The 24,281-nt window shown below is 50.4% G+C and overlaps 1 protein-coding gene across 4 annotated transcripts in view; it reads right to left on the reverse strand.

Moving 5' to 3' along the window:
• The window catches only part of SAMHD1 (SAM and HD domain containing deoxynucleoside triphosphate triphosphohydrolase 1), a 56,075-nt gene that overhangs the window by 5,915 nt on the left and 25,879 nt on the right, over positions 1 to 24,281 (reverse strand). For 2 of the 4 annotated variants that reach the window (XM_062204162.1, XM_062204164.1), the window contains 10 exons: positions 21,063 to 21,133; positions 15,778 to 15,996; positions 12,534 to 12,634; positions 12,316 to 12,424; positions 10,911 to 11,002; positions 9,803 to 9,918; positions 5,564 to 5,706; positions 4,728 to 4,823; positions 2,712 to 2,816; positions 2,088 to 2,225 (listed from right to left, as the gene is read on the reverse strand). In XM_062204162.1, the coding sequence (XP_062060146.1) occupies positions 2,088 to 2,225; positions 2,712 to 2,816; positions 4,728 to 4,823; positions 5,564 to 5,706; positions 9,803 to 9,918; positions 10,911 to 11,002; positions 12,316 to 12,424; positions 12,534 to 12,634; positions 15,778 to 15,996; positions 21,063 to 21,133 (1,190 nt within the window). The remainder of the gene's footprint in view (positions 1 to 2,087; positions 2,226 to 2,711; positions 2,817 to 4,727; positions 4,824 to 5,563; positions 5,707 to 9,802; positions 9,919 to 10,910; positions 11,003 to 12,315; positions 12,425 to 12,533; positions 12,635 to 15,777; positions 15,997 to 21,062; positions 21,134 to 24,281) is intronic. The other 2 variants (XM_062204163.1, XM_062204165.1) reach the window with 2 other exon arrangements.

The following is a 24,281-nucleotide window of genomic DNA, read 5'->3' on the forward strand; positions in this document are numbered from 1 at the left end:
TGTCTCCTCCCCTGTGTGAAATTCCTCCTGCAGAAGTACACGGGGTCTGACCCGGTGCCGTCTGCCCTCGTGGCTGTTGGATGGCCATGACGGTCATCCCTGAAGATCTAGCTCTCTCCTAGCACTGTCTGGCCTCAAACTCATCTCTATTGCTACCAAACTGCCTTATTTTCGCCCTGCGTTCAACTCTAGTGTATCTGTCAAATGCAAACTTAAAAAAAAAGCACTCTCCTGCTCATGAGCCCCCATGGCTCTCCCTGCTGTTAGCTCACAGGATTCTGCAGAAAAGCCCAGCCCCTTCCTGTAAGGCGCCCCACTGGTGCCCCGCTCCGCACGGCCCCTGCGCCACCTTGGCCGGCCCCTGCTTACTCCTCAGCTCTCAGCCTCCACGGCTCCTGAAGTCCATCTCTGCCAGCCAACCACACCCGGGGAAACCTCATTTCCCTCCACTCAGGCTCTGTGCCTGTCCCGCCCCACAGCACCTGCCCCGGCATTGCTGCTGACACTACTGTGGACTCGCGGGTTTGCCATCCTCAGTGAGAGGGAGACGCACGGGACCAAGGAGCTACGAGCTCCTTGCTAATGCGCCTGGGAAAGCAGCAGAAGTTGGCCCAAGTGTTTGGGCCTTCGCCACCCACATGAGAGACCTGGATAGAGTTCTAGGCTCCTGGCTTCACCTGGCCCAGCCCTGGCTGTCGTGATCATTTAGAGAGTGAATCAGTGGATGGAAGATCTCTCTCTCTCTTTCTCTGCCTTTCAAATAATTTTTTTAAAAAACAACTTGTTGATGGGTCCAGCACTGTGGCATAATGGGTAAAGTCACCACCTGCAGTGCCAACATCCCATACGGGTGCCGGTTCGAGTCCTGGCTGTTCCACTTCTGATCCAGCTCTCTGTTTGGCCTGCTAAGTCCTTGGGTCCCCGCACCCATGTGGGAGACCTGGAGGAAGCTCCCGTCTCCTGGCTTCGGATTGGCACAGCTCCGGGCATTTGGGGAGAGAACCAGCAGACGGAAGACCTCTCTTTTTCTCTTTGTGTAACTTTTTTTTTTTTTGACAGGCAGAGTTAGACAGTGAGAGAGACAGAGAGAAAGATCTTCCTTCCGTTGGTTCACCTCCCAAATGGCCACTACGGCCGGCGCACCGCGCTGGTAAGAAGCCAGGAGCCAAGTGCTTCCCCCGGTCTCCCATGTGGGTGCAGGGCCCAAGCACTTGGGCCATCCTCTACTGCCCTCGTGGGCCACAGCAGAGAGCTGGACTGGAAGAGGAGCAACCAGGACAGAATCCAGCGCCCCAACCAGGACTAGAACCTGGGGTACCGGCGCCGCAGGTGGAGGATTAGCTTAGTGAGCCGCAGCGCCGGCCTGTGTAATTCTTTCAAATAAATAAATAAATAAATAAATCTTTAAAAAACAAAAACCTCGTTAGGGCCAGCATCGTGGCGTAGCAGGTTGAGCTGCTGACTGCAATGCCAGTATTCCATATGGGTACCAGTTCAAGTTCTGCCTGCTGCTCCACTTCCGATCCAGCTCCCTGTTATGTGCCTGGGAAAGCAGCAGAGGATGGCCCAAGTGCTTGGGTCCCTGCACCCGCATGAGAGACCTGGATGAAGCTCCTGGCTTCAGCCAGGCCTAGCCCCAGCTGTTGCAGCCACCTGGGGAGTGCACCAGCATATGGAAGATCTCTGTCTCTCCCTAACTCTGCTTTCAAAGCAAAATAAAATGAATCTTAAAAAAGCTCCAAAACAAAACAACCTGCGGTCAGCTGTATGTAGCCTCAGGCAGTGAAGTGCTCATGGGAATTTGGTAACCTTCCCTGAGGACGGGCTGAGACGCCCCAGAGCCCTGCACAGCGCGCTCCGCACAGGCGCCACCTGCCACTGCTGTCACGGGGACCACGAGGACAATCAGAGCCCCACTCCTGACTGCTGCGGCAGGAGCTCACTGCACAAGAGCCAAAGGCTAGCTTTAACATCACAACCAGATGGCTCTAAGGTAACTGAGAACTTCTTCAGCGGGTAGAAGGGATTTTTTTTTTACACTTAAAAAGAAAAACATGCACAAAGTCTGCGCACGTGCAGCCACACACCTGCGGCTTGGTGAAGTCGCGCATGGCGCACCAGTGGACAAAATGCTGTCTCGCGGCGAACAAGCTCTGTTTGTCGGTCTTCTTACAGTACACGCGGATCAGCTGCTCAGCGAATATTTCTGGCAGAAACTGCGAAACCTTGTTGAAGGAGAGAAGATCTCACTGTCACCCTGAACTCTGGCGTCAGAGACCTCAGCCGGGCCCCAGCCCCCGTGGCGCCACTGTTGCTTCCTGTTTTATCTCAGTTACCATCCAAAGAAACAATTCAAGGGAAACGCCACGTTGCTGAAGGTCCCGTGATGTTACGTCCATTAGTAAAAGACGTAAAGATTTACATAAAATCATCGACAGCAGATGGCTCTCACGTATGGAATACGTGCAAACACACAATTTCCTTTACGTGACTTCACACCTACAGCCCCTGCCCACCCGTAACCAACCCTCCCCACCGAAAACTGCACTGTCCCTGGCGCCCGGCCTATCTGACGTGGTCCAACCTCACGGCCGAGACACGCGTCCGCTTTCCTGTCCGCTCTCCCTGGAACTCTGCCGGCCTGCACAGCGCGGATTCCCGCGGCCTCATCAAACGCCACTGCAGCACACTGACCTCACCCACGTACTTACCTGGCCTTTGGTGATCATGACGGGTTTGTTGGGCTCTGTCTTACAGTAGAAGCGAACGTGATCAATCGGATTCTTGTCTTGCATCCCATAATCTATGTTGATGACCTTTAATAAATGAACAAAAGCAGTCACCTAACGACCATAAAAACTGAATTCAGGGTGGTCGGGGCCGCGGGAAAGCGGAACAAAGCTCCCCGGGGTGGAATAAACACTCGGGACGTGACCACGCTCAGCGGTAGCACAGACGAATCTGGGGGACAGGAATGGGCTTGTGTGTTCAAGGGAAGCGCAGTGTAAAGGCAGCAGCCACCATGTGAGACACTGGCGGGCACCGGAAAGACAGCACCTCCGATACAAGCCCAGGCCCTCCAGGCCGCACGGCCCCTCCTGAGGGCTGACAGACAGGAAGGAGCAGAAGTGAGGGGCTGCAGCTGCTCTCGGAGCTGCCCCAGGAAAGCACAGGGGGCTCTGAAGCTAACAGACCTGCGGCAGCTGGGGCGCAGGGAACGACTGGCAGTGCCTGCCTGGGAGGGGGTTTCCCCGGGTGAGTAGGCGTCAACCAGGGCCAGGCAGAGAGGAGATTCCAGGGGGAAGGAACAGCCCCGAAGCAGAGGGCACTGAAACTGCTCAGCCACAGGAAGTCACCGGCTGTCCAGGCGACAGTGCTGTTGGTTTAGTGATGGCCGCAGCAAAAGGCTCAGGAGTTAAATCAGAAATAAGAGTGAAAGAAGGGGCTGGCATGGTGCTACAGCCAGCATCCCATGTGGGCGCCGGTTCCAGTCCCGGCTGCTCCACTTCCAATCCAACTCCCTGCTAATGTGCCTGGGAAAGCAGGAGATGGCCCAAGTGCTTGGGCCCTTGCACCCACGTGGAAGACCTGGAGTTCCAGGCTCCTGGCTTTGACCTGACTCACTCTGGCCCTTGCCATTTGAATGAACGGTTTCTCTACCTTTCCAATAAGCAAACCAGAAAGGAAGAAAGAAAAGAAAGAAAGGGAGGGAGGGAGGAAGGAGAAAGAAGGGGCAGGTGTTTCCCCGAGCGGTGGAGATGCCCACTTCCCACATCAGAGCCTGGGTTCAATCTCCAGCTCTGGCTCCTGACTCCAGCTTCCTGCTAATGCAGACCCTGGGAGGTGGAGCTAATGACTCAGATGATTGCGTTCCTGCCACCCACGCAGGGAGACCTGGGTCAGCTTTTGATTTTGGCCAGGCCCAGATCTAGCTGTTGTGGCTTTTTGGGGAATGAACCAGCAGACAGGAGATCCCTGTCTGCCTGTGTCTTTTCTTCTTTCTCTTTCAAATAAAATAAAAATGAATAATTGGCAAATATTGCGATCAAAAAAGATTTTAAATCAACAAATATAATGTTTCATATATCACATAACAACTACATTAAAAATATTGGCAAAATACCCCAAAGCAGCTTTTATTATTATTTTAAAGAACTATTTATTTATTTATTTAATTTGAAAGGCAGAAAGCAATAGAGAGAGAGGAAAAGGTGGGGGGGGAGAGGGAGAGAGGGAGGGGGAGAGAGGGAGGGGGAGAGAGAGAAAGAGAAAGAGAAAGAGAATCTTCCACCTTCTGGTTCAGTCCCCAGATGGCTGCAACAGCCAGGCCTGTGCTAGTCCGAAGCCAGGAGCCAAGAGCTCCATCCTGGTCTCCCACTCTGGTGGCAGGGGCCCAAGCATCTGGGGCATCTTCTGCCTTCTCAGGTGCATTAACAGGAAGCTGTATTAGAAATGGAGTAGTCACACTCCAACCAGCACCCCTACACGGGAACGACTGGGAGTGTCTGCCGACACGGGGTGCTGGCACCGCAAGTGGCAGCCGAACCTGCCGCACCACGCCATCTGAAAACTGGTCACTAACGCTGGTTCGCTGAGCCACAGGTGGATCCCTTCTGCCTTTCCGTGCTTCCCCAGGTTTCCATAATAAACGAGTGCGAGTTTTCTAACAGGAGGCGCTCTATCCTGAACGATTTCGCCTTCGGGAAATCCCCGGCCTAGCCACTTACGTCCACGATGAAATCTTCTGCCTTCATCTCAGCCTCCAGCGGCACGTCGCTAGGCTTGGCGTCGGCGACCTCCTTGGGAAGCTGTTCGTAGTCTTCCTGGAGAGGACGGGAGTCCCGTGTTAGAACCCAGCGCTTCGGCACCGGGTGTTTGTGCCGTGAACGGGTCCCCTCTGGGACGGCGCTTAACTACAGAAATAGCTAGAGGCGTTCTTAACAAATACAGCCCCCACCTGTAGCATGTTTGTAGAGTTATTTTCATTTTGAGAAAAATGCAGCATTAACCTACTGACAGAGCAGGAGCAAGTGTAACCCCAGCAGTGGTTGAGGGGTGTGCTTGTCACCCCACTCCTATGTGGCTTTGGGGCACAGAGAAACTTCCACAGGAGGCAGAGGGAGATCGTGAACGGAGGCAGGAGCGTCCTCCACCTTCTACTGGTTTTCCTGAGCCTGGGTCAGGACAAACCTCGAGGCCCTGCTCACTTCAGGGATGGGAACGCGAAGGTCTGGAGTCAGGCAGCTCTGGGTTTGACTCCTGTGCTTCCATGAACACGCTCTTTAACCTCACCCTGGCCTCAGTGTCCCCATTTGTGAAATAGACCTGAACATACTGCATTTCTGTAAAGCCGAACTGAAAAGAACTGTGACGAGCTCACAGTCCCGGGCCGGGCTGGGCTAACGGCTTCCCCAGGGACACAGCTCACAGTCCCGGGCTGGGCTGGGCTAACGGCTCCCCCGGGGACACAGCTCACAGTCCCAGGCCGGGCTGGGCTAACGGCTTCCCCGGGGACACAGCTCGTGACCAGCTCTCAGCAGTGGACGGATGCCTCCCAACTCACCTTCTTAAGCTTTTTCTCCGGGCTCCCCGGCTGGGTCTCGCCCACGTACTTGTAGAGCTTGCGGTATTCAATATTTCTTAGAACCTCTTGTGCCGCAGCCAATTTGGGATCCGTGGAGTATAAGATCTCCAGATAAATGTTATCTGTCGAGTGGATGAAATTCCAGTGATAGGAAATGAAAACGAGATCTAAAGAGTTACATCCTGCTGTCTCTCTGACAATTCCAAGAAGCGGTATACAAATGCAGGCACATGACGCCGTCAGCACCGTGAAATTAAAACAAAGACGACTGATGTGGGAAAGTCTGCTGTCTGGATTCACTTCAGGGACTGTGTGTGTGAGTGGGAAGCACGGAGGTAAAACAAGACTGCACCGCATTCAGCGGCTGCTGAGCTGGGCGACGAGTACACAGATGGCACTGCTCTGTTGCTGAGCTGGGCGACGAGTACACAGACGGCACTGCTCTGTTGCTAAGTTTTGTTTTCAAAAGAAAATGACGGGCCGGCGCTGTGGCGTAGGGGGTAAAGCCACTGCCTGCAGTGCCGGCATCCCATATGGGCACCAGTTCTAGCCCCAGCTGCTCCACTTCCCATCCAGCTCTCTGCTATGGCCTAAGTCCTTGGGCCCCTGCACCCATGTGGGAGACCTGGAAGAAGTCCCTGGCTTCGGATGGGCGCAGCTCCAGCCATTGCGGCCAATAGGGGAGTGAACCAGCAGGTGGAAGACCTCTCCCTCTCTCTGCCTCTGCCTCTCTGTAACTCTTTCAAATAAATAAGTAAATCTTTAGGAGATAATTCTCTTATCTTTTATGATGCTGACTCTTGAGAAAAGTGCAGGTAATTTTGTAAATTGGCCCACACTTTGACCTTGTCTGTATCCTCACTATAAAATTCACTGCTCATTACTGTATGTTCTTAATATTTCACAATGAAACATGGAAAAACATTCTAAAAAACAAATAGATATATATGAAGTTAAGATTTTTATTTTTTTAAGTTTTTTATTTATTTGAAAGGCAGAGTGAGAGACAGAAAGGAGAGAGAAACAGACATCTTCCATCTACTGCTACACTCGCCAAACGGCCGCAAACCAGGGCTGGGCCAGGCCAAAGTCAGGAGCCAGGAACTCCACCCTGGTCTCCTACATGAGTGGCAGAGGCCCAAGCACTTCCTTCCATTGTCTCCCCAGGCACATTAGCAGGGAGCCAGATTGGAAGCGGAGCAGCCAGGACTGGAACTGGTGCTCCAATTTGGGATGCTGGCACTGCAACTGGTGGTTTAACCCACTGTATCACCGCGTTACTAGCACTGGTCCCAAAACTTCAGATTCTTAAACATAAGCTGAGCCAACTTGGATCCTTGCAGTCCTGCTCCTCCAAGGTCGCTGAGGACAAGAAGACTGTGTGACCGCTCAGGATCATATGCGAGGGGACAGGCACAAGCACAGGGACACTGCTGGGGATGCCACACCCCTGCCGAGTGCAAGGCCACATCCCCAGCACTCTGCTTTGACCCAGCTTCCTGGGAGGCAACAGACGACGGCTCAAGTACTTGGGTTCAGCCATCCATGTAGGAGACCCAGATGGAGTTCCTGGCTCTTGGCTTTGGCCTGGTCACTGTGGGCATTTGGGGAGTAAACCAGCAGATGGTTTACTTTGTCTCTCTCTCTCTGGCACTCTGCTTTTCAAATAAATAAATATTTTTTAAAAATGATAATATGCAAGAAATGTAAGACTGCCCCATATTAAATGAAGAGAGCTGTACAGGTCACATGCTGTTCTTCTACTCTTGTAGCTAGAGAACAAAAATGTGACCTCATCTCCTGTCTGGGATTCTTCTGTCCGGAGTAGATGAGGCAAGGCAAGTTCCCATCGCTGCCACCAGAGTGTTTGTGACCTACAGGACGGTGCCTGACTGGAGACTGTTAACCTTGCTACAGATAAGGATGGCGATGGACGGCAGGCACTGGAAACCATTCTCAACAGTGTGACGCTGCTGCGGTACCCGAGGCCATGGTCAGTGCACTTGCCTCGCAGGACAGCAAAAAAGCCGCGTGGGTGCATGGAGCCATGAGTGACAGCTGTGGCCTATGGGCACTGCAGGGGCCTATTAAAATGGGATAGCTTCACATTACTTTGTCAGTTAACCCTAAAGTGCATAAAATCCAGAATTTGTGTCTTTCCACAAAGAAAGTCTCAACGTAAACATAACTTCAGGGTGAATTTTTAGAACTGGTTTCTCGTGAAGGGCTGAAGATAACATCAAAATACAGTATCACTTCACTATGGATAGAAATGAAAAATACACCACCTTGCTCGGATTGTTCTCACAGCCTTCTCTAGTCCTATCAACATAGCGAGGACAGACTAGTTCTCTACGATGCTATCTATGATGCTGTGACAACAAAACATCAAAACAATGACCTCATCCCCTGAACTCTGACATCAATCCAACCTAAATTAGACAAATTAACAAGCAAGATGTCAATTCAGGTGTTACATTATAAACCTTAAACACTGATATAGTCTCACTGTGCACAGATATTTAATAAGAGTTAGTATTTCTCTAATTTTTTATTTAGTGATGGCTAGAAAATGATTAAAAATATGAGCATCAGGGCCAGCGCTGTGGTGCAGCTGGTTAAAGCCCTGGCCTGAAGCGCTAGCATTCCATATAGGTGCCAATTCTAGTCCCGGCTGCTCCTCTTCCAATCCAGCTCTCTGCTATAGCCTGGGAAAGCAGTAGAAGACGGCCCAAGTCCTTGGGCCCCTGCACCCATGTGGGAGACCAGGAATTAGCTCCTGGCTCCTGGCTTCAGATCGGCACAGCTCCAGCTGTTGCAGCCATCTGGGGAGTGAACCAACGGATGGAAGACCTCTCTCTCTGTCTCTACCTCTCTCTGTAACTCTTTCAAATAATTAAAATAAATCTTAAAAAAAAAAAAAAAGAAAGAAAGTGTGCGACTGGCACCCTGGCCATGCTGGGACCACTACTGAGACAAGAAGCTACCGCAGAGTGATTCAGCTATGTCTTAGGTCATGTGGCTTATTTTTCTTTTTTTTCTTTTTTGACAGGCAGAGTGGACAGTGAGAGAGACAGAGAGAAAGGTCTTCCTTTTTGCTGTTGGTTCACCTTCCAATGGCCGCCGCGGCCGGCGCGCTGCGGCCGGCGCACCGCACTGATCCGATGGCAGGAGCCAGGTGCTTCTCCTGGTCTCCCATGAGGTGCAGGGCCCAAGCACTTGGGCCATCCTCCACTGCACTCTTGGGCCACAGCAGAGAGCTGGCCTGGAAGAGGGCCAACTGGGATAGAATCCGGCGCCCTGACCGGGACTAGAACCCGGTGTGCCGGCGCTGCAAGGCGGAGGATTAGCCTAGTGAGCCGCGGCACCGGCCTTATTTTTCTTTTTTTAAAGTTTACTTTTATTTATTTATTTGAAAGGTAGAGCAACACACACACACACACACACACGCACACACCCCTTCCTTTTGCTGCTTCTCTCTCCAAATGGCCACAGTGGCTGGGTTTGGACCAGGTGGAAACCAGGAACCAGGAACTCCATCCTGGTCTCCCACGCAGTTGGCAGAGACCCAAGCACTTGGACCGTCTTCCACCGCCTTCCCAGCTGCACTAGCAGGGAGCTGATTGGAAGCAGAGCAGCCAGGACTCCAATAGGAACGCAGGTACAGCAAGTGGCGGCCTAACCCGCGGCGGCTTCTGTTGCTTTACTGATCTTTACTCTTCACCGCACACTTTCCCGGATGGGAGAAGCAGTGCCAAGTCTAATCACTTTCCTTCCCACCCTAAGCGGCAGACGCTGCTCCTCGTAAGTATAGAGACGTCCCCGACATCTGAATTTTCCACTGAAAATACGGGAAAGCGGGTATTTCTTCTTTTTGGACATTATCTGGTAGTAGTTCAGGTGTAGTACAAGCTAAACAATAGAGAATGCTGAGCAGTTACGTGCCGACTCTCTCCTGGGTGCTACGCCTCATTTGAGTACATGACAAACCTGTGAGAGATATCACTACCCTCATCTTGCAGACAAGGAATTCAAATTTCAAAGAGGTTAAATTACATTGCCAGGGTCACTTGTTAGTATAAGACAGAGGTAAAACTCAAATCCAAAAGTATATAATCATCTGGAAAACCAAAACACGTGCGAATGGGAAGTAACTCCTGTGCAATGCAGGGACAGCTCAAGCTCGGAGAGGAGCCACCTCCGGCACGCAGGCCTCACCTGTGAGCTTGGTGAAGGCTTCCATGTCCTCGATGGCCGTGGAAATGCTGTACGTCTTTCCGGCTGCACCTGTGATCTTTATGTAGGGGTCCGCCTTGAGGAGAGCATCTGTAATCCTAAAGCACGTTTTGGGAACAGCTACACTTACAGAAATTTCCAATCTTTGCTTTATACCTTCCTTAAGGAAAAGCAATCTTAGGGTGCGATGTTTGATAAGACACCTGCCTCTCAATCATACTAAGTAAGCGCATGGTGGCCTGCGGTACGCTGTGCGTGCTGGGTGCCAGCACCGCGTCAGGGCTCCAGCCACGTTCTCTCGTTTACTGTGGCCGCCCACCTGTAAGAGACTTTGCAGAAATGCAGCAATGAAGTAGTTTCCATTTAACAGAGTTAAGAGGAAGCAGTGCCAGGCTTTGAAGCGAGATCTGACTTCCTGGATTAGCTGCACCAAACAGAAACTACAGACAGGGGAAACGGCATCCCAACGACTCTGCTCGTGACAACGGATGGAGAAAAACTGAAAGGGCAAGACTCTTTCTTAACACAAATACAAAAACGAATACGAGAGGTTTAAAATAAGTCAAGCGAAAGCTACTTTAGAAACACGGAATTAAGCAACTTGTCCCCGTGTCTGATAACTCCGTGTGGGTCCCCGAGTTACTCATGGTTCTGGCTGTAGTTTTCTGTATGCTTCTGAGTAGAGGGAACGTTCCAGGAGGTTTTACTTGTGCCACGGCTTTTGATAAACATTGGATGGCACAAGGACAGACGTGGATCCTCATCCTCACCATAACTTCCCATCACTAGTCCCAGAAGATCAGTGATTCACAGCACATGGCACACGGCCCACCACCCGGAGGACCACGGTGGGACGGGGACCTCAAGAACCTGAGCCGAGCCCCCTCCCCTTCATCTACCCCTTGTCTGTTTTCCTCCTCCTGCTCCAACTAAGTTTACTTGATGGTAGATTTTTTTTTTTAAGGCAACCACCCTAGGCTTACTCATTTAAATTCCCTTGAATTTTAAAATCTCAGCTCCGCTCGGGGCTGACTGCTATCTCCGCAGATCCTCAGGGAAAGGCCACAGGGGAGTGATGCAATGTGCTTACATCGTGTCGATGATGTTGCCAACCTTGTGCTGGTAGGCTCTGCGGTGTAAGGAGTAGCGCGTGTGGAACATGTCATAGAGATTCCCAACCTCCTGCGGGAAAACATGCAACACACGTTCATGGAGACGGATCCTCACCAGGAGACGGGGGTAGGGGTGGTGGTGAGCAGCTGGCAGGCGGGCTGCGTGCCAGGCCAGTTCCTAGACCACTGAACCCACTACCCAAACAGGCAGGCGGGCTAGTAAACACAAAGTTCACTCTTAGTAAACTAAACTAAAGTCTACTGTGTGTTCTAACTCTGTGACAGGTTTTGCCTTAGGTATCTTAAGCACATTTTTTTTTTAAATGATCGAATTTATTTACGTGAAAGAGCAGAAAGAGCAGAGACAGAAACAGGCTGTCCACGTGCTGGCCCATTCCTTAAATGTCTGACACAGCTGGGGCTGAGCTAGGTAGAAGGCTGAGTCTCCCACCTGCAGGGGAGACCCAAGTGCCTGAGCATCACCTGCTGTGTATCAGCCCCCACGTGTAGGATGTGGGCATCCCACAGGGCGTCTTGGTGGCTGTGCCAAATGCCCACCGCAAACACATCTTTGAGCACTACAATAACTTCAGCAAACTGGGGCTCTGTGTGTGCTCCTTATTCCGTGCCACAACACTGTGCCACCCCGTCAGCTACCTGTCATCAGACTTCAGCTATCCCGGAACATTCTGGAATGATCTTTCTGGGGATGAAATTCCAGCTCTGCCACTCTCTGGGCCTCAGATCACTCACGTTCTAAATGATGTAGTAATAGTGTCTGTCTCACAGGGTCCTGAGGATTGGGCACGTGAGATAGTGCCCAGCACAGGATAAAAGTAAGCGTAGGAGGCCGGCGCTGTGGCTCAACAGGCTAATCCTCCGCCTTGCGGCGCCGGCACACCGGGTTCTAGTCCCGGTCGGGGCACCGATCCTGTCCCGGTTGCCCCTCTTCCAGGCCAGCTCTCTGCTGTGGCCAGGGAGTGCACTGGAGGATGGCCCAAGTGCTTGGGCCCTGCACCCCATGGGAGACCAGGAGAAGCACCTGGCTCCTGCCATCGGAACAGCGCGGTGCGCCGGCCGCAGCGCGCTACCGCGGCGGCCATTGGAGGGTGAACCAACGGCAAAAGGAAGACCTTTCTCTCTATCTCTCTCTCACTGTCCACTCTGCCTGTCAAAAAAAAAAAAAAAAAAAAAAGTAAGCGTAGGTTTAAAGTGTCTCACTATTAGCACTGCAGTAGAGGTGAGAAGAGCCTTCTCGTACTTACAAATACATAGTAAGTACAGGGGTTCACGCTTCCAACCAGTCTTTCCAGGCTGTTGAATGCCTACGTCCAGATTTCAGACCAGGAGCTGGGCTCTCACTTGTCCCCTGGACACACTCACCTTGTCTCTGGTACAAATCCGCTTCTTATTCTCCACTTCTAAGACGCGGGCAAACTTGATGAAGCGCTTGTGGTCGAAGTTGTTCTGGATTCCCAGGTGATGGCAGTCCCTAGGAAGAGGCCGGAGCAGACAGCAGTGTCAGCACAGCTGCACTTGCAACACCAACACGAAATCTACCAAGAGCCGCGGCCAACCTTTCCGAAGGGCTCAGGGCCTACCTGGCAAAATAATCCCATTTGTCAACATCGATGCCATTTCGCTTGTTGGCCACAATCTCATACAGGAAGCTCTTCTCTCTAGGGCGGCCTTTATAGGGCCACTGGAAGACAGGACAGAAACAAAAACAACACACATTGGACGTGTAGGAGGGGCAGCAAACCTGTGTGCAGCAGAGCGACGACATGGACCTGCAAACTATGAACGGCCGACGGGCAGCGGGAGAGAAGGGAGCTGGTCCCACTCTTCCCGCCTCTGCTTGAGCCCTAAACTAATGCAACCAGGAAAGAAGCACTGGGACATGGCGTCCTGTTCCTACTCACCTTTAGTGCCACTGCAAGGGTCACGGCAATTTTACAACAACGTCTTTTTTTTTTTTTTTTTTGACAGGCAGAGTGGACAGTGAGAGAGAGAGACAGAGAGAAAGGTTTTCCTTTTGCCGTTGGTTCACCCTCCAATGGCCGCCGCGGTAGGCGTGCTGCAGCCGGCGCACCGCGCTGATCCGATGGCAGGAGCCAGGTGCTTCTCCTGGTCTCCCATGGGGTGCAGGGCCCAAGCACTTGGGCCATCCTCCAGTGCACTCCCTGGCCACAGCAGAGAGCTGGCCTGGAAGAGGGGCAACCGGGACAGGATCGGTGCCCCGACCGGGACTAGAACCTGGTGTGCCGGCGCCGCAAGGCGGAGGATTAGCCTAGTGAGCCGCGGAGCCGGCCAACAACAATGTCTTGATTTAAGTTCTTTGAAGATATAAGATCAAATTTTGAACTAGTAAGAACAACATATTTTGGGGGCTGGCACTGTGGCATAGTGGGTAAAGCTGCTGCCTCCAGTGCCGGCATCCCATATGGGTGCCAGTTCAAGTCCTTGGGCCCCTGCACCTGAGTGGGAGACATGGAAGAAGCTCCTGGCTCCTGGCTTTGGATCGGTGCAGCTCTGGCCATTGTGGCCAACTGAGGAGTGAACCAGCGGATGGAAGACCTCTCTCTCTTTCTCTCTGACTCTCCTTCTCTCTCTGTGTAACTCTTTCATATAAATAAATAAATCCTAAAAAAAAAAACACATATTTTTGGGGGCCAGCGCTATGGCATAGTGGGCTAAGCCTCTGCCTGCAGTGCTGGCATCCCATATGGGTGCTGGCTTGTGTCCTGGCTGCTCCTCTTCTGATCCAGCTCCCTGATAAGGCCTGGGAAACTAGCAGAATATGGCCCAAGGGCTTGGGCTCCTGCACCCATGTGGGAGACCCAGAAGAAGCTCCTGGTTCCTGACCTCAGGTTGGCCCAGCTCCAGCTTTTTTTTTTTTTTTTAAATTTTTGACAGGCAGAGTGGACAGTGAGAGAGAGATGGAGAGAAAGGTCTTCCTTTTGCCGTTGGTTCACCCTCCAATGGCTGCTGTGGCCGGCGCACCGTGCTGATCCAAAGGCAGGAGTCAGGTGCTTCTCCTGGTCTCCCATGCAGGTGCAGGGCCCAAGCACTTGGGCCATCCTCCACTGCCTTCCCAGGCCATAGCAGAGAGCTGGCCTGGAAGAGTGGCAACCGGGACAGAATCCGGCACCCCAACCGGGACTAGAACCCGGTGTGCCGGCGCCGCAAGGCGGAGGATTAGCCTATTGAGCCGCGGCGCCGGCTCCAGCTCCAGGTCTTGTAGCCAATTGGCAAGTGAACCAGCAGATGGGAGACCTTTCTCTCTGTCTCTCCCTCTGTCTGTAACTCTACCTCTCAAATAAATAAATACAATCTATAAAAAAGAACATTCTTTAAATGATGATCCTTGAATTTATGTATTCTGAACAACTAATATAAGTGATATCAAAGCATCTGAGTTCAATTTTGGAAACAGGACATTTACTGAAAAGTCCTTTTCTTTATCTCACATCTTACAAGTATACTCAAATATACTGTGGGAAAAAAATAACCCTAAAAACCTCAGGAGAAAATTATTTTCCAAACTTATTTTTTTATTAAAAAAAAAAAAAAGGTGTGGGCATTTGGCACAGCACCCTGAGCTGCAGCTGGGGACTGGTTCTAGCCTTTGTTGTTCTGCTTCTGATTCAGCTGCTTCAAGCATGTGAGTCCCAGGGCGGGTGTCGTGGCAACAACGGGATAAGCCACCACCTGTGATGCCCCCAGGGGTTTGAGACTCGGCTGATCCACTTCCAATCCACCTTCCTGCTAACGCACCTGGGAGAGCAGCAGCAGATGGTTCAAGTCCTTTGGCCCCTGCTCCCCATGTGGGAGAGCCTAATGGAGTTACAGGCCCCTGGCTTTGAGCTGGTGAACTCTGGCCATTGCGGTCATTTGAGGGTGAACCAACAAATGGATCTTTCTTTCTTTCTCTCTGTAACTCTGCCTTTCAAATAAATGAAGAAGAAAAAAAAAAAAATTAAAAAAAAAAAAAAAAAAAAAAAGAGTCCCTGCTACCAACGTGAACGTGTGAGGCCTGGATGGAGTTCTGGGCTCTTGGTATCAGCTTGGCCCGACCCTGGCCCAGCTCTGGCTGTTGCAGTCATTTGGGGAGTGAACCAGTGGATGGAAGATCTCTCTCTGCTTTTCAAAATAAATAAATAAATACATTTTTAAACACAAAAGATCAAAAAGAAAACAGAACAGATTGCCCTCTGCAGCAGCTCCATTTTTCTCTAGGCCTTCACATATCTAAATGTTTCAAGTGTTAATTTTAATGGAATAACTGGACGCACACTTTCACAGTTCCAGTCACAGTTACCTTAGGTTTCTTTTTTTTTTTTTTTTTGTTGACAGGCAGAGTGGACAGTGAGAGAGAGAGAGAGAAAGAGAAAGGTCTTCCTTTTTGCTGTTGGTTCACCCTCCAATGGCCGCCATGCTGTGGCCAGCGCACTGTACTGATCCAAAGGCAGGAGTCAGGTGCCTATCCTGGTCTCCCATGGGGTGCAGGGCCCAAGCACTTGGGCCATCCTCCACTGCACTCCCGGGCCACAGCAGAGAGCTAGACTGGAAGAGGGGCAACCGGGACAGAATCCGGTGCCCCGACCGGGACTAGAACCTGGTGTGCCGGCGCCGCTAGGTGGAGGATTAGCCTGTTGAGCCATGGCGCCGGCCCAGTTACCTTAGGTTTCTATACAGAATACAGCGAACATGCTCATTTAAAAGGGCCTTACAAATATTTCCAATTTGGAGGGTGACACCAAAGAGCTCAGTTAAAAGTGGTAGGAAGGAATGTCTTTCACTGTCTTACATGAAACGGTAGAAATATCTAACACATTTTTTCACCTGGTCCCCAACAGCCAAGGAAACAGACGGAAAGCAGTGCGGCTCCCGCCGTCCACCACGTACCGAGGCCTCGTCGTCGGGCGACTCAAGCGGCCCTTTGATTTGCTCCTTGATGAAGCAAATATCTTCTTCAGGGACGAGACCGTAGTGCTCCATGACAGCTCTGAGCCCGTTAGCGCTCACCAGGTGCTCGAACATCTCCACTGAGCCCTGCTCGTGCTGGGGAAAGGCAGAACAGGGCCTGTTAGGAGCTCCACCCACCAGGTGTCGGGTTACCAAAACCATTCTTGATTCCTCGTAAATGTGCATGTTAGTTATCTAGTGTCCAACTTTGTCTACAGCTGTAGACATTTTTAAAAATCTGTCAAATTTGTCAGTATTTTATGTTCTACCAAACTTTCATAAGCCATGTTCATTATTTCATAAATAGATTGAGTACATGATGAGATACAATAATTCAAAGTGCCTGGAAGAATTTTACCACGTCATACAGGTAGAATCTCATTTAAAGAAATACCACTACACAATTTAATTCCGTTTTTTCAGCAGCCTGAGAACATCTGAAGTTCTAAGACAGTTAACACTGCCCTCTAGTGGTAAAGGACATAACTGCAAGCAAGCCAGCAAAAGCAAAAATATATCAGAGCTCTAAAAGTCACATGGATAAAGTCACTAATTGGGGTCAATTTGCTCAAGTGTCTCTGCTTACTCATTTATAATCACTGTTGAAATCAAATAACTCAGGGCCAGCACTGTGGCATAATGGGTAAAGCCTCTACCTTTACCCATATGGGCACCGGCATCCCATAGGGGCACTAGTTTAAGTCCCAGCTGCTCCACTTCCAAGACAGCTCTCTGCTGTGGCCTGGGAAAGCAGTGGAAGATGGCCCAAGTCCTTGAGCCCCTGCACCTGCGTGGAGACCCGGAAGAAGCTCCTGGCTTTGGATCATCCCAGCTCCAAATGTTGAGCCATATGGGGAGTGAACCAGCTGATGGAAGACTTCTCACTCTGTCTCTCCCTCCCTCTCTCTCTCTCTAACTCTGCCTCTCAAAGAAATGGATAAATCTTTTAAAAAAAAATCAACTCCTTTGAGAAGTCTTCCTATCTCATCTTCCTAAAAATAACTGAAGATAAAAAGAAAACAAAATCTGAAGAGACCTACAAATATTTTAAATTGAATCAAGATACATATTAATTACAGAGAGGAAAAACAGTAACTTGCCAGTAGAGGAAACGGCAGACCTTGCATTAACCAAGTGATCAAAGTTACCGTCCCCAGTAATGGCTCAAATGAGTTTCCCGCGCCTGGGTTGTGACACAGAAAGATCACGTCAGTTCTGGGACGTTCTGCCTGAAATGCATCGTTGGGGACAAGAGCTGACGGCACCTTGCAACAATGACACGGCTATGAGACACGGAGACTGAGGGGCTGTTCTGGATCAAAGGAAACTACAGAGAAATGGCAGCCAAACACAAGTAAATGCCTGATCCTGGACTGGGCCCTGTACCCACATGGACAACTGGCGATATCTGAAACAAAGTCTATAAATTAGAAAATTGGGGCCCGCGGTGTGCCACGGGGGTTAAACCACCACTTGTGCTCGCCAGCGCCCACTATAGGAGTGTTGTTTACGGTCTACACTCCTCCTCTGCCAGTCTACTTCCTTACCACTGGGAGACCAGGTTGGAGCACCAGGCTCCTGGCTTTGGAGGCTAGTCTAGCCCAGTCCTGGCCATTTGTGGAGCGAAATCAGTGGATGGAAGGTATCTCTCTCTCTGTCTCTCTCTCTCTCTCTCTCTCTCTCTGTTATCGCTCTGCCTTTCAAATAAACAAATCTTTTTAAAAGACATACTGCTTATCTTTAAAAAGAAATGTTGGGAGTTGGAGTTATGGGTCATAGAGCAAAGGATTAGTGATTCAATAAATAATTATCCACACAAAAGAAATCAGAAATCTGTATTAGAAATTATTATTTACACATAGAAAAATAAATCCCACATGAGTTAAGGCATAAATGTGAAAGGTAAAATGTTTATAAAAAAAGACTTAAGGGGCCAGCACTGTGGCATAGCGGGTAAAGCCGCTGCCTCCAGTGCTGGCATCCCATATGGGCGCCGGTTCGAGACCTGGCTGCTCCACTTCCGATCCAGCTCTCTGCTATGGCCTGGGACAGCAGAAGATGACCCAAGTCCTTGGGCCCCTGTACCCACGTGGGAGACTGGGAAGAATCTCCTGGCTCCTGGCTTTGGATCGGCGCAGCTCTGGCCGTTGCGGCCAACTGGGGAGTGAGCCAGGGGATGGAAGACTCTCTCTCTCTCTTTCTCTCTTTCTCTGCCTCTCCTTCTCTCTCTGTGTAACTCTAACTTTCAAATAAATAAATACTATTAGCTCCTCCCTGCTAGGGAAACCACTAAAAACTCTAGGTTCCTTCGAGAAGGTCCTGGAGAAAAACAGAAAGCAGAGTGCCAACTCTTGGAAGAGAAAGGCCTCAGACCAAGTCCAGTCTCACGGCTCTTACCCGAGAGCAGCCCCCCAGGCAGCGAGACTTCTGAGACACTGTCCACTTCACCAGCCTGAGTACCCGGAGTACTGTGGGAACTTAAAACTTCCGGTTCTCAAAAGAAGCTATTAAAAAACGGAATTTCCAAGCCAGACACTGGGGAAAAATATTCACAGTACATATTCCGAACTGTGTGTGAACACAGGTATACATGTGTGTACGTATACAGTCCTACACATCAGTAATGAAAGGGGAAGACGAGCCGCACACTGAGAGGACTCACAAGCAGGTACATAAATAACCAAGTGCGAAGCAGCCTGTGCAGGAAGTGGTGTCCGGATAGACCAGAAAATGCAAATGCAGCCGCAAGACGCCGCCTCCACTCGCCGGGCTGGGGAGGCTGCGTGACAGCTGCAGCTCCCCCGGGTGCAGAGTGCGAAAGGTGCAAACGCACTGGAAACTGGTAGCTTCTAACTAAACATGCATCTGTGTGACCTGGCAAGTCTACTCCTAGAATTTACCTGAGAAATGAAAACATAAATTTGAGAGAGAGACAGAGACAGAGAGAGAGAGAGAGAGAGAGAGAAGGGTCTTCAATCCATTCATTGGTTCACTCCCCAAATGGCCACAATGGCTGGAGCTGTGCCAATTCGAAGCCAAGAGCCAGGAGCTTCTCCCAGGTCTCAAAGTCCAAGGACTTGGGCCATCTTCTACTGCTTTCTGAGGCCACAGCAGATGGTTGGATTAGAAGTGGAGCAGTCGGGACTGGAACCAGCGCCCATGTGGGATGCTGGCACTGCAGGCAGTGGCTTTACCTGCTGCGCCATTGTGCTGGCCCCAGGAATTATACTTTAAGAAAAAAAAAAAAAAAAAAAGAGCAGCTGTGGCACATTGGGTTAAGATACCATCTGCAAAGCCGGCATCCCATGTCAGAGCACTGGTTTGAATCCTGGCTGCTCTGCTTCTGATCCAGCTTCCTGCTAACGCAACTAGGAAAGCAGCAGGAAATGGCCCAAATTCCTGGGCCCCTGCACCCACACAGAGACTGCGATGGAGCTCCCAGTTCCAGGCTTTGTCTTGGCCCAGTCCAGGTTGTTGCGGCCATTTGCAGAGTGAACTTTCAAATAAATAAACACATCTTAGAGTCAGAGAGCAGTAATGGCTGGCATGTTTGAAGCTTTCAATATACATCGATACCCTTTCCTATTCCTGGGGTGGACCGGGGAGGTGTAATTTTACTTCTCAAACAGTGATTCCAAAAACAGGAGAAAGACTCCTGCAAACACGTAATTATAAAATAGTTCGATTAATCTACATGAAGAAACTTGGTGGTATCAGTTCATGGTCCCACCAAGTGAGTCAAAGCCAGAACTGGCCTCTTGTTTATTTCACAGCAGTGCGGCAGTGTAGACAGAGCTCTAATTTGGGGACAGGGAGACAGGGCTTTCTTGTGCTGGCTGCATCATTTAATGGCTTTGTGGGGTTTGGCACGTCAGCACGCCCAAGTGAGCTTCAAGTTCCTCTACTTGCAAAAAGGGAGATAACGGGGATGGCCATGTGGCACAGCAGTAAAGACACTGCCTGGGGTGCCCGCATCTCGTGTCAGCAGAATTCTGGCTTTGTTCTCACTTCCAGCTTCCTGCTAATGCCCAGCCTGGGAGGCAGCAGATGAGGGCTTAAGTGCTTGGGTCCCTGCCACTCACATGGGAGACACGGACCGAGATCACACTACTGGCTACGGTCTGGTCCAGGCCCCGCTGTTGTGGGCATTTGAGGAGTAAACCAGTAGAAGGAAGATCTCTTTCTCTGTGTCTCTCCAAATAAAATGAAAATAAAAGTTAAAAATAAAGGGGTTGCTTTGGGGGCTGGAGCTGTGGCACAGTGGATTAACGCCCTGGCCTGAAGCGCCGGCATCCCACATGAGTGCCGGTTTGAGTCTCGGCTGCTCCACTTCCGATCCAGCTCTCTGCTATGGCCTGGGATAGCAGTGGAAGATGGCCCAAGTCCACAGCTCCTGCCGTTGTGGCCAACTGGGGAGTGAACCATTGGATGGAAAATTCTCTCTCTCTCTCTCTCTCTCTCTGCCTCTCCTCTCTATGTGTAACTCTGACTCTCAAGTTAAAAATAAATAAATCTGGCCAGCGCCGCGGCTCACTAGGCTAATCCTCCGCCTTGCGGCGCCGGCACACCGGGTTCTAGTCCTGGTAGGGGCACCGATCCTGTCCCGGTTGCCCCTCTTCCAGGCCAGCTCTCTGCTGTGGCCAGGGAGTGCAGTGGAGGATGGCCCAGGTACTTGGGCCCTGCACCCCATGGGAGACCAGGAGAAGCCCCTGGTTCCTGCCATCAGATCAGCGCGGTGCGCTGGCCGCAGCGCGCTACCGCGGCGGCCATTGGAGGGTGAACCAACGGCAAAAAGGAAGACCTTTCTCTCTGTCTCTCTCTCTCACTGTCCACTCTGCCTGTCAAAAAAAAAAAAAAATCTTTAAAAAAATTAAAATAAAAATAAAGGGGTTGCTAACAGTTCCTTCCTTATATGCTACTATGGGGATCAAATGAAAACATTCACACATTCCCACGCATACATACATATACACATATATAATACACGTATAGCCATACACACACGGTACATATATATGTGTGTGTATGTATATCCATACATATATGTGAAGGCATCTGGAAAGCTGTGATAGGGATGTACATTATAATACAGCAGTGGATTCAAACAGAATTGAACTAAGTGACTTCTTGACCCTTTGAGCAATGAGTATGTGCATACGTACCGTCCACTTCACCTCTGGACGAGCGAGGGGAATAAATCTTCCATCAAACATGTGAGAAAATGGCCCATGACCTTCAAAACAAGAGCGGCCTCAGAATAAGACAAGTGCTTTCTTCTAATCGGCAGAAACTGAATAGCCAAGAAATCCTCTTAGTGTAAGCTGAATATCAACAGAAACAAGTGGTCCACCAACACACCGCAGGAAGGGGCCACTCCTTCCCTCTGTTTTCTCAAGCAATAGAGCAGGCAGTGAACCCCAGGAGGGCATCTAGGGCCCCGAGCTTGCACAGCTCTGGTGGGAGGAGAGATGTGTGTAACTAAGAGGAACGCTCTGGTTTTTTTTTACCCCCACAATCAACTCAAATTTTACTTTTTAATTTGTATCCAAAATCAAGAGCCACTTGTGTTTTAAAAGCCACAGTGTGGAGCTGCCAAACTGAAAGCTATATATTTTCATCTCACTTTTATACTGTAACAATTTCAAAAACAATTATCATTTTTTAAAAAAAGATTTATTTATTTGAAAGTCAGAGTTACACAGAGAGAGAAGGAAGGAGAGGCAGAGAGAGAGAGAGAGAGAGAGAGAGAGAGAGAGAGAGGTTTTCCATCTGCTGGTTCACTCCCCAATTGGCCACAATGGCTGGAGCTGCACCAATACAAAGCCAGGAGCTTCTTCCAGGTCTCCCACACGGGTGCAGGGGCCCAAGGACTTGGGCCATCTTCTACTGCTTTCCCAGGCCACAGCAGAGAGCTGGATCAGAAGTGGAGCAGCTAGGATTCAAAATGGTGCCCACAGGGGATGCTGACACTGCAGGCGGCAGCTTTACCCGCTACACCACAGCACTGGCCCTAATTATCATTGTTAACATTTATTTACTTGAAAAGCAGAGTGACAGACAGAGAGGGAAAGACAGAGACTGATCCTCTATTCTGCTGGTTCACTCCTCAAATGGCCACAACAGCTGGGTCTAGACGAGGCCAAAGCCACGGGCCAGGAAATCTACCCAGGCCTCTGACATGGTGGCTGGGGGTCAAGTACTTGGAACATCCTCTGCTGCTTTCCTAGGTGCATTGGCAGGGCTGGAGCAGAGCAGCCAGGACTCAGATCGGCACTCCACCAGGAGATGGCGCTGTCACAAGCAGCAGCTTAGCCCACTGAGCCACGATGCCAGCCCAACATTGTTATCTTTGAAATATCAAATCTGCAGAAAGTTTACAAACATAGTTCAAAGACATTTCTCCCTGAACCACCTAAGAGTAACCTTCCAGATGGATATGCAGTTCATGCATACAAGGTATTCTTTTCCACAACCACAACACAAGCATCGTAACAAGGAAATGAACAATGAGAGGTGGGACCTGCATCTCAAATCCATTCCAATTTTACCAGATTCTTCAAGTTTCCTGAAAGGAATGCTAATGCCAGACACTTTGACAATCCTCAGACTGAATATTTGTGGATTAGAGTAGCAGTTTTAAGACAATCCACTGGGGGCCGGCACTGTGGCATGGCGGTTAAAGCCACCACCTGCAGTGCCAGAATCCCCTATGGGCGCCAGTTCGAGACCCTGTGCCTCTACTTCTGATCGGGCTCTCTGCTATGGCCTGGAAAAGCAGTGGAAGATGGCCCAAGTCCTTGGGCCCCTGCACCTGTGTGGGAGACCCGGAAGAGGCTACTAGCTCCTGGCTTCGGACTGTTGCAGCTCTGGCCATTGCAGCCATCTGAGGAGTGAACCAGTGGATGGAAAACCTCTCTCTCTCTGCCTCTGTCTTTCAAAATAAATACATAAATCTTTAAAAAAAAAAAAAAGACTCTGCCTTGCGGCGCCAGCACACTGGGTTCTAGTCCCGGTTGCCCCTCTTCCAGGCCAGCTCTCTGCTATGGCCCGGGAAGGCAGTGGAGGATGGCCCAAGTGCTTGGGCCCTGCACCCGCATGGGAGACCAGGAGAAGCACCTGGCTCCTGGCTTCGGATCAGCGTGATGAGCCGGCCGCAGTAGCCATTGGAGGGTGAACCAATCACTATCCACTCTGTCCAAAAAAAAAAAAAAAAAGAGAGAGAGAGAATCCACTGAGGTTCAGGAAGAAACTATTAGAACTTTATTTCAGGGGCTGGCACTGTGGTGCAGCAATTAAGCCATCACTTGCTATGCCAGAACAAGCAGATGGAAGATTTCTCCCTCTCTTTCTCTAAGTAACTCTGCCTTTGAAATAAATAAACAAAACCTTTATAAAAAAATTTTAGAAAGAAGAAAAACAGGGCCAGCATTGTGGTGCCGCAGGCTAAGCTGCTGCTGCAATGCCAACATCGCAGGTGGACCTGGGGTCATGGCCCAGCTGCTCTCCTGCCAATCCAGCTCCCTACTAAGGCACCTGGGAAAGCAAAAGAAGATGGCCCAAGTCCTTGGGCCCCTGCCACCCATTTGGGAGACCCAGATGAAACTCCTGGCTCCTGGTTTTGGCCTGGCCCAGCCCTAGCCATTGAGGCCATCTGGGGAGTGAACCAGCGAGTGGAAGATTTCAGTCTCTCCCACTATCTCTGTAACCTGTAGATCTGCCTTTCAAAATAAATACATAAATAAACCTTAAAAAAAAAAAAAAAAAAAGAGGGGCTGACGCTGTGGTGGAGAGGGTAGAGCTGTCGCCTGTGGTGCCGGCAACCCATATAGATGCCGGTTCAATTTCCGGCTGCTCCACTTTGATCCAGCTCTCTGCTATGGCCTGGGAAAGCAGTGGAAGATGGCCCAAGGCCTTGGGCGCCTGCACCCACGTGGGACACCCAGAAGAAGCTCCTGGCTCCTGGCTTCAGATTGGCAAAGCTCCAGCCACTGCAGCCATCTGGGGAGTGAACCAGCGGATGGAAGACCTCTCTCTCTCTCTGTGCCTCTGCCTCTCTGTAACTCTGCCTTTCAAACAAATAAATTCTTTTTTATTTAAAAAAATAAAGAATGAATGAATTCATTCACTTTATCATCTAAGGAGTGGTACTGTTCCTACTGCAGCCTCCAGGGGACACAGAGAGTGCCAGACTCCTTCTACGCACGTGGCTACTGAAACCCGGAAGCCTCCTTGCCCTGGCTCTGAGGGCACACCCAAACGCTAGTGTCCTTGAAGGAGTAGGCCTAAACTACAAAGAAAGGGGTTAAAAGCAAAAACGCTTGATTAAAGAGACCAGGGACGGTCCCCTTTCTCGTCCTTTGTCAAAGGAAAAGGATGTTCTT

This window comes from Lepus europaeus, chromosome 10 (genome assembly GCF_033115175.1).
Source record: "Lepus europaeus isolate LE1 chromosome 10, mLepTim1.pri, whole genome shotgun sequence".
NCBI classification, from domain to species: Eukaryota; Metazoa; Chordata; class Mammalia; order Lagomorpha; family Leporidae; genus Lepus; species Lepus europaeus.